Raw genomic sequence first — 10,239 nt, 5'->3', positions numbered from 1 at the left:
TCATCAATATACACATGCATTCCAAGTATGAAGGTTATATCTCATGGGATATAGAAGTTATGAGCATTTTTCGAAATCTAGACGCAGATTTCGAAACCTAAACGCGGACCCTAAATTCAAGGTCAAGGTCACAGGGGTAAAAAAAATTGTGCGTATGGAAAGGCCTTGTCCATAAACACATGCATACCAAATATGAAGATTATATCTCAGGGACATAGAAGTAATGAGCATTTTCTAATGCTAAACGCAAAGTGTGACGGAAAGACGGACAGACAGACGGACAGACAGAAAGACGGACAGTCCGATCACTATATGCCCCCTTTTCTTCGAATGGGGGCATAATGATTATTTTGCTTATGAAATCTTAAATTAACTTTATCTAGGAAGCATCTTGTTTGTTGTTTTCTTTGGATTAAGAATTCATTTTTTGTGTTAAACTGTTTAAGGAATTCATGTAAATCATTAGTAAGTGCATGTTGGTATATAGTGGAATAAATGGAATATTCTCAAAATCTTACTGAGTATCTGATACATGTTGTTGTTTTTAATCCAATTAAATAGGATCAATTGATGAAGTATTTAATTTTGAGTAAACTTGGGCTGGGTTGTGGAACAGTAGTTATTTGTTGTTTTTAATCCAATTAACTAGGGTCAATTTGTGAATTGAAAAATGGTAAAATCACATTTATATTAATGTCAAAAATGTTTTCACTGTATCAGTTAAATATGATTAATAAATAAACTATGTAACTGTCAATTTTTTTTCATGGATTTATATGTATATACTCAAATTATTGGATGCCACTGATATTTTCATTTTTACTAAAGCTAATTAAGACTAATAACAACAGAATTGCACTTTTCTTGCAAATTATTTCATTTAATATTTATAATATAATTAGCAAATGTAATCAAAACATATTGATATTTTAATAATTTAACTCAATAATATTTATAATATTTAAATTTGCTCCAAAAAACTAGGGTAGGTAGGTACGGAATTTCATTTATTTATTTTTTTATTTTGAAATTATCAGTGATGACAGTGTAAAATATATTTATAGCTTCTTCAACATCAGTTTTACATTTTATGACCTGCAACAGATTCTATGCTTCTTTTTTTACTATGGTAAGTCATTAAAGTGTTATTTATTGTTCAACTACAGAATGTGCTTATCATATCAAATGAATGACTATCCCCCTTTAAAGATATCACCTAATCTAAATTCATTAATACAATAGTTATAATTGTTATATTTGTAACATACTATTCCACTAAAAATGACCATCAAAGAACATCAATGCTGTGCTTTTACTAAATTTTTCAATAATCTCAATTATTTAAAGAAAAATTTATATCAGGCACTTATAAAAACAATTATAATTCGATCTATTTAATTGGAAAAGTTTGTTAGAGCTTTCCCTTGTTAGAGGCTTAAACAACCATCAAAGAACTTTAAAGCTTAGTGCTTTAACTCATGTAACCATATTTTCCCACTTGCATAATATTTGTGTTAATTTGCTCCAAAGAAGTTCAACTTGTAATTTGTTGGTACAATTAATAAATCAATATTTTTATGCCCACAAAGGAGGGCATATGGTGATTGTACTGTCTGTCCGTCTGTGTGTCTGTCCTTCTGTCACACTTTTGCGTTTAGGTTTCGAAAAATGCTCATAACTTCTATGTCCCTTGAGATATAACCTTCATATTTGGTATGCATGTGAATATGGATTTTTTTATATGTTTTATTTTAAATGTAAATATGAATAAGGAATTCAGTTCATATTGTGTATTTATTTTATTAAACATTGAAATAAACATTGCAGAAAAAGTGTCGATATTGCCTGTATTCGTTCATATCCGCACTGTTCGGTCATATCCGAACTGCACAGGCCAATTCTGGGACGGCACTTTACGCACATGTATTATTCCCAGTTTTGTCAGAACAAGACACATATGGCGGAGTTTCCCCGTGTTTGGACTCTAAATATGTTTTTTGTTACGGACTTTCGAATAAGAAGTAAAATAAAATAATAAAATCCAGTGTGGTTTCGATTTGTCTGTTAATTCAGTCGCAGACGATAAAAAGGATAACCGCCACAGTTTTAAAAGTTAAAGTCCAAGTGAATTTCTGACATTATTTTATGAAAAACTGTACAACAACAACATATATGACAATACAATGCTAATATATTGTAAATCGACGATTATTTTGTATTATAGTGATTATTCTTATAATTATAATGCTGCAGCCGAAAATGTGTGTTCAAAAATGATTTTGACGATGACTATTGTACATTTCGTAACAAAATCAACATATTACTGTACATCATTTTACATAAATACATTTATAAATATCATATTTAATAAATTCACAGACAGTTTGTATTAGCTTTCAATCATGCTACATAGACTGTAACGATTTGCGTAGTGTGTGGCTAAAACTAAGTTATTTCGATACCATTGGCAATCAGTCCCTTCAAAAGGACATCTTTTCCAAAATAAAGACAATAAAACGGAATGCATATCACATCTTCATTACTGAAACTCATTTTCAATTTCATAACAGGAGTTTCGAAGAGATCTTGCTGTAAACGTTCGTCTTTGACCACTTTAATAAACACTTCCACAAAATGCTCATCCATGAACATAGTATGATGTAGTAATTCGAAATCAAGGTTATGAAGGACTTCCAGATGCAATTGTGGTTTTCTAGACAGCAACTGTGTACTTTCTGAAACAAAATCTCCCCGACCATCACTATTACAGTTGTTTCGGAGGATCATTTTTGCAACCTTTCTGCAAAGGTAATGGTAATTATCTTTGTCGACAACTACACAGAATTGCTCGTTTCCCGCATCTTCTAAACGAATCATGTTCATTAGGAAATCACGCGGACACAGTTCGATTGTTTCTACAATTTTGTGTCTTTGATCTCCTGGAACAACACCAACCATATCTCCAATAGCATTATGACTGAACTTGTACTCTCCAGAATGTTCGACATATATCAAGGAATCTTTCTGATGACTCTTTAAGCAAAAACTTATGTTTTCCAGGCGTTCCCTGTTGACTTCGATGCCAAATATATTTGCCACAAATCCAATGTGGCCTGATGTTTGTGACGCAATTTCTAAGTTGCCAGCTTTAATTCGACCACCTGTCCGTTCTGCCCAGACAATTACAAGAGCTAGAAAAAGGTCGAAGTTTTTTTCATTGTACATCTGTTTAATATAGTGGGCTACTGGGTTTTCAAAAAAACGTGCTCCCAATTTTATCATTGTATCTCTCTGAACAAATAAATTGGCGCACTGTGGAAATCCAATTACAGTCGTGTCAATGTGACGATTCATCGTTCCTTTGTACATCATGACGCATTCGTCTATATCCACGTGGTTTCTCAAAAACAGATCTTCATTGTTTGTTCGTTTGACCCGCGAGATGAGAATGTTCTTCTTCTCTTCATTGGTTAAATCAACTGAACAAAGCTGTACAATGTTCCCTTCTCGGTCCTTAAATATAGAATCGCTATGCAGGTCATATTCCTTAATATAATGTCGATACGTTATAATAACATTCAACTGGTTCATTTTTGCAGCTCTCTCTATTTCAGGCAGATACATTTTCCAGTCTGCAAGGTATGTGGTGTTCAAAGCTCCAACTCCAAATATATCATCTATAATCACTGTATTGAACTGTTTTAACGACCAGTCGATCTTTCTCCAATCGCAAGCATTTTCAAGTTTCAGACATTTTTCAGGTTCCGATATTTTTAACGCTAGGTACGCTGCCATTGTTGTTTTGCCCTCGCCAAGGTTTCCCGTTACTACGGTCAGATGTTTATCTGTCAACATCTTCTCAGCTTGATGAAAAAACTTTGTCTTGATATAATACTGCTCATCCCCTTGGTATTCTTTGAGGAACAGCATTGTGTTTTCTGGTAAAAAAATGACTACTGCAAACGTATATATGAAATAACAATAAAGTTTTAATTGACCTAATTGATTTAAGTTATTTATTGAATTAATAATAATAATAATAATAATAATAATAATAATAATAATAATAATAATAATAATAATATAATACTCATAATACTACTACTACTACTACTAATAATAATAATAATAATAATAATTAATAATAATAATAAAAGTAATACACGTAAAACAGGCTATAATAATATATCAGAAATATTATTTTAGTACCCAGTGCAATATCAACATATTATTCAAATATTTAAATACGAACCACGAAGATTTTTCATCTCTGGTGTAACCATTTCCAGAGTTCTATTTTTGATGATGTCAATACTGTTCTGGACATCGTGCAGTCCGCAGCTTTTCCCGAGATGTACCATGGCCTGTATATCATATAACATATTTCAGATTTGTTCAACCGTGCACAAAAGTAACCGTAAGAAAATATCCGATTGCCATGGATATATTTCTCTAAATCTATTAGTCAATTGTTGGACAGTTGGACCGACATACGTATAAAAGTATGGCTCGCCAACATGTACCTGCCACTGACTTGCTGCTTTGTTGTCATTATCTTTTGAAACTCGTGCGCAATCCAGCAATATATGTATATAAGACAGAATTAAAGCGTGTCAGTTATATGCTTAGGGTTTAAAAAAATCCGGTGAATGATCGCAAGCTTTATACTTCTAATCATTTATAATTTACCTATTAAGCAGATATGGTTATAATTATGAAATGAATTTAACGAAGGTTAGATGTGTTTCCCTCCGCAATCGGAATAAAATACATGATTAGCACTTCGTCATTAATTTGTATCAATCATGTTGTATCTCATATTTTTATACAATATTGTTCATGTATACAACTTTATAAATACAAATTAGTTTAGAAGTTCATTACAAAACCAACATGAAATTTGAACCTTTTCTAAAATATCCCAGCTGCTATCAAATTCATGCTGCTCTAACCTTGCAGCGTTTTTGTACTGCATCTGAAATAAATTAACGCAAACACTTTATGTGTTCACAACATTCGGCTAACGTTTGGCAAGTATCTTCAATTATTTATGTTCATACACATAATTTAATCCGCGGCTTACAGACAAAAAAACGAATAAAACGTGGCGGCATAAAGAAAGCGAGATCACCAACACATTTAAAATTCATTTAAATTTTAGTCCACACGAATATACATACACAGGAAATAGCCATCCTTCTCAAGCTTAATAATATATTATTTAATTCTGATTAAAATTCTTTATATAAATGACTACTGTTTAACATTTATAAATTATCTATACAAGCTTCTGAAAATAACTTTCGAGCACGGCAATTAATGAATGTTTTTAAAATGCTTTTTTTAAACTGTACTTTAAATGAGTTTTAGCGTACTTACTTTGTTTCTCAAATTCCTGATACGCTGGATATTTGCCTCGTCTGTATTACCTTTAATTTTAGCGTTATCTTTCTGGCCCCACACTTTGTCTCTAGGGTTTAAATTACAGATGTGTTGAAGAAGAACCACCAACAAAGCGGTATCAAATTTTTCTGAACTAGGATTTGGATTTAACAGTTTATATTCTTCATTTGAGATATACCCTATTTTCTTCAGGTGATCTATTGTTCTTTTTACTCTCATGAGTGTGTTAGTTAAATCAGGAGGTTTGATTATAGAGTCAAACTTTGCTCGCAAAACCTTTCGAGCTTCGATAATAAGCAAATGGAGGCGTAGGTAATATATATCTCGTTTTGATTCCCGTCAAGTGACGCCATTCTGAAATTAAGAAATAATATTTTTCTATCATGGTTTGTTGTCGAATAACCCACAGTAAGGAGTATAGATGCGTAGGAATTAAATCACGTTCATATTTATAACGTATAAACTTAGATGCTGTGGACTAAATGTATCGCTAATTGTCACTTTGATTGTTTTTGCAAAAGAAATATGTCAGTAGCGAATTTTGGAATTTGTATGATCCTTCGTTTACGTCTTCAAACTTGCCAACAAGTTATGGCATATACATTTTTAAAAAGAAATTTCATTAACATACATTACTTTCTCATTAAAACCGTGGGTTTCTAATGTTGAAACAGTTGATTGAAAAATAAATAAAGTGACTCTCATGTTGTTACATAGCCAACATCATTACGTAGTGTTGTTTTTCCATTTGATAGTTTTGAAGAACAGATCTGCAAAATTTGAATGTCACCATGTAAGTCAACTAAGATAACTTCCATATTCTGACATGTAGTTTTATCTAGATTTTTAGTTTGTAATTTTCGCATTTTCTTATTGGAATGTGGTTTCAAACAAACTCAAACAAATAGTACCGTTCAATTTATTAAATCAAAAAATGTGTTTCAGAAAAAATATTATTTCTAGAAGTACCAGTTAAATATTTTAACAGGTTTGAACAAAACAAAAATGACTTCCATAATCTTTAATTAAAAATGTAACATACTGACTCATTTACATTGTTTTAAATTGAGGTCATATTACCTACAATTGTTGGTTTCCAATTAATTGCATCGTGAAGGACATTGTTATCTTAATAAAAACAAAAATGCACGGTACTCAATGCTAATCTAGGAAAAAATCAGATATTTTCTAAATCGTGTTGTCATTGATTAAGTGATAAAACTTCCTGCAACAATACGTTAACGCATTTACTACTATGATATGTTCAAAACAATCTTTTTAAACAATGAAAACGGTGCACACTTTTCAGCCAAGCAATACGCAGTTAACTCCCTTTTGGTTACTCCTATTTTGCGCGTTACAATACCACGGAACGTGAAGTCAATTGAAAATCAAAGCGCTGAAGGCACTGAAGTTGTTCGCTGTAATGTCATTGATTAGCTTGTGCGCATTGCACAGGCTAATCTTATTTGACATGCATTAAGCCCCGTTTTCCCTGAAAGCAGCCAATATTTACAGATTTCAATGATTAAAACTAGACTGGCCAATGTCGTCTTACAAGCTGGTATAAACACGCACTGCAGAAGTAGAGCAGACGCTCTCTACTTCTGCAGTGAGTATATATACCAGCGTGTAAGCATTCGTCGTCTACAGTGCAGACAGGCAGCGGTAATCGTTCCTAGAATAGTTAGTTGCGGTTCTTAGCGTAGCTAAGGCTTCTAAGCACATACTGATTTGCTTCCTATGCTCTGTAAATTTAGTCGGCCGCTAACGCGACCAACTAAAAACGATTCGAGTAGTTTTCAAGCTGTATTTAATTAGAATGCTGCATGTGATGAAGTTATTGCCATTCGTTTTCATAAAGTTAAACTTGATTCCTCTGTCATTTAGTCAGCCAAATACTGACTACACAATATACGTACGTGTATCATTTGTTGATTTGATAGTATAAATCAATATTAGGTTAGCATAATGCCAAAAGAAACACTTGACAAATAGTGTGCTGTCAACCGTTCGCATTCCGAACATTATTACAATACAAAGACGTTTAAAATCTACATACCTGCGCAATGGAGACAAGCCAGATTGCGTGATATTAATTATACACTAAACCCCCCAGATTTTCCGAAATGGAAAGGCTACTTTCGATTTCCGTATGTTTATATAGTGCCTTATAGGTAAATAATTCAGAATTGCCGTTTTCAGAAAATATATCAAGGGACGAAACCTAGTCCTGACGCGATAAGTTATCAGCAATCCCCACGCAGAGTTGTCGTTCCTTGCTCTCACATACAGCCTCTGCGTAAGGCTCAGCATGCAGCATGTCATTTTGCCTATCAAATAGGTAAAACCGAACAAACGCATTCAATGTATATTTGAGTGGATATTTAAGATCGCATGCATTTAATTAAGAAATATGACTTTTAAATTAACGATAAATCGTGCAAAAACTTGCGAGTTTTAATGCAACTCTTTGGAACTATTTTATTGCCCATTTACGCAGATGGAATCATTCCACGCACTTCACAAATGTAAACAATTGAACATAATTTTTATTGAGTGACGTTAGGAATTGCTTCGACGTGTGTATGTATGTTGGTTTCTTAACATCAAAAAACCATATCAATTTTATTATAATGAATTAAGACTGATATAAGATATCATGGTATGAGATGGTTTTCTTTAATGCAGTGAATGCAATGTAACCGTCGTGCAAGATATTGTTTAGTATACTGTAACCTAAATGATGAACGCTTGGAATGATCATGACATGAATGAGACGCTTTCATAACAATAGTCCGTTCTGAGCCCAACACAGAGGTGAATGTAATGTAACCGTCGTGCAAGAGATTGAGTTATCAGATGCAGTTTTGCCTGTTACTAGTGCTCATTGGGTCATTGTCGACCTGAAATGGCTTGAAGTGACCCGGGGGTTACTAGAAGCCGATTCTTGTCACCCTAGGGTGACTTCAAGCCGATTCATGCCACCCTGGGTTGACCTCAAGCCGACCGGGTTACTAGAATCGGCTTGAAGTCACCCCAGGGTGACATGAATCGGCTTCAAGTCACCCCCGGGTGACTTCAAACCATTTCAGGTCGACAATGACCCAATGAGCCTTACTAGTCTTTAATCGAACTACTTGTCTGTTAGTATGAATTTAACGCATAAAAGCATATGTATACCTCAGGCGTACTGTGCTGTAGAATATTAAATGGTTTATGTGAGACAATGAGAAGAGATTAATGCTTTACACATATCTGTTTTGGGCATATTTCGGGGCTATATACGTGTGAAGTTCGGTGCACCTTTTTCTATGCAGGCACATATATTGTGCGTCTGAGGTTACTCTCACCTCTTGACATATTTGTCGAAAACTATCTGTTCGATTACATTTTCTGAGTAGTACAAGCCTAGATTTGAACACTTATCAATATAAAACGTGTATGAATAAGGCAACATTCAAGTTAACAAAATGCATGATAACAGAATTAAAGCGTATATACGCTATACAATAAAACAATTCATCAGTACACTTGTCGATCTGGTAAATCAATTACTCCACAAGTTCCAACATTGTTGAGGTTGGTTTGTATCCCCCATGATATATTTGAATCTCAATAAGTTTGAGTTCAAGTCATTTGCAATTATAAAAAAAATATTATCAAATCCTTACTTTCGCTTAATTATTCGTCGCTTTTCGTCGAAATTTCAGTGTAAAAAATTAATCCGAACGTTTACAAATGAAACCTTTCTTAGTGAAAACAAGTGCTTTAATTTAATATCAAAGTGTGCAATATATGAGATGTGAACGTTGAACAAAGATTGAAACGATGTAAAGGAAAAAAAGAGTATAAAAGCGATTAACAGAGGATATGAAACGAAAAGCTGAACGGTGCAACAAGAAAAAGGGTCCGTCTCGGAATACTGACTCTGTAATGTATTTGGTAAGTGAAATTTCAAATTGGATTAGTTATGCACTATATGGTGAGGAAAATTTGGATTGCAGTGTTTTTAAAGTGTATTAGACAGTTCTGTAAATATTTAAAGTAGTGTCGATCCAATGTATATATTTTATTTTTACATTTTTAAACGGTTGCCTGGAGGTTATAGGGTAAAAACTCAAATATTCCATAAATTATTGGCAACTTATCAAAGATATTCGCATTATTGAGGATCTAATACATTTTTAACGAAGGAAGTTTATATTAGCAGCGAATTATATAAACACTATATACGTTTGAACGAGTCGAATCAGGTGAAATATACAGGCCCAACATGTTCCTTGTGTTCATAGGATTACCATGATTTAACAATTATTGTATGTCAACATATCAATCGTTTTCTGAATTTAAGAAACCTGCCCCTTTAATCATATTATTGATTATTCTTTATCAATCGGTATAAATTAAATAAAAAGAATTGGCGACATTTATGCATACACAGAGCGTGAGAGATTTATCATGTCTTGCTCAAGTTGTTTGTTTTCTTTAAGAATTCGATTTTTTTTGTATTAGACATTTCATTTTGCTTAAGGGCCCCATACACCAAGCATGTTCTTAGACAGTTCGACCACGTTTTGAAGAAAATGCAGAACGGGATGTGAACTTGCTTGAACGTGTAGTTTTGGTCAGAAAAAAATATGCAATATGACTAAATGACGTTCATACACAGTTCGCGCTACGTGCAGCTCGTTCCTATCCCGTCCAATCCCATTGCCAGTCCGTCTTTATCCAGTTCAAATCGGGTCAATTTCCCCATTGTCCCCGTTGGTATACCGTTTCCAGTCAGACCGAGCCCGGCCTCAGCTAGTTCGATTACGTTCGTACGCAGTTCTT

General features: G+C 33.5%; 1 protein-coding gene across 2 annotated transcripts; it reads right to left on the bottom strand.

Annotated features, from left to right (window-relative positions):
* Positions 1-1,784: 1,784 nt before the first annotated feature.
* LOC127851796 (uncharacterized) lies at positions 1,785-7,607 on the bottom strand. 2 transcript variants are annotated; one of them, XM_052385676.1, is made up of 5 exons: positions 7,466-7,607; positions 5,380-5,757; positions 4,907-4,975; positions 4,253-4,364; positions 1,785-3,938 (listed from the first exon to the last, which is right to left on the bottom strand). In XM_052385676.1, the coding sequence occupies exons 2-5, from the start codon at positions 5,620-5,622 to the stop codon at positions 2,446-2,448; spliced, it is 1,917 nt and encodes a 638-aa protein (XP_052241636.1). In that variant the 5' UTR covers positions 5,623-5,757; positions 7,466-7,607; the 3' UTR covers positions 1,785-2,445. The 2 variants fall into 2 exon arrangements, with proteins under 2 accessions (XP_052241636.1, XP_052241642.1); XM_052385682.1 differs by lacking the exon at positions 7,466-7,607 and adding an exon at positions 7,326-7,459.
* Between the last annotated feature and the right edge of the window lie 2,632 nt (positions 7,608-10,239).

The sequence above is a fragment of the Dreissena polymorpha genome, chromosome 1 (assembly GCF_020536995.1).
Source record: "Dreissena polymorpha isolate Duluth1 chromosome 1, UMN_Dpol_1.0, whole genome shotgun sequence".
In the NCBI taxonomy this organism is placed as follows: domain Eukaryota; kingdom Metazoa; phylum Mollusca; class Bivalvia; order Myida; family Dreissenidae; genus Dreissena; species Dreissena polymorpha.
This window is presented reverse-complemented; position numbering and strand designations above follow the sequence as displayed.

What these genes read in the sequence shown, in the direction of transcription:
- LOC127851796 (XM_052385676.1), bottom strand. Translation starts at nt 5,622, where the DNA reads ATGAGAGTAAAAAGAACAATAGATCACCTGAAGAAAATAGGGTATATC. An exon ending in GCTGGGATATTTTAGAAAAG is followed by an intron (nt 4,365 to 4,906) that starts GTTCAAATTTCA and finishes TATGATATACAG; the next exon opens with GCCATGGTACATCTCGGGAA. An exon ending in AGAGATGAAAAATCTTCGTG is followed by an intron (nt 3,939 to 4,252) that starts GTTCGTATTTAA and finishes TTTTTTTACCAG; the next exon opens with AAAACACAATGCTGTTCCTC.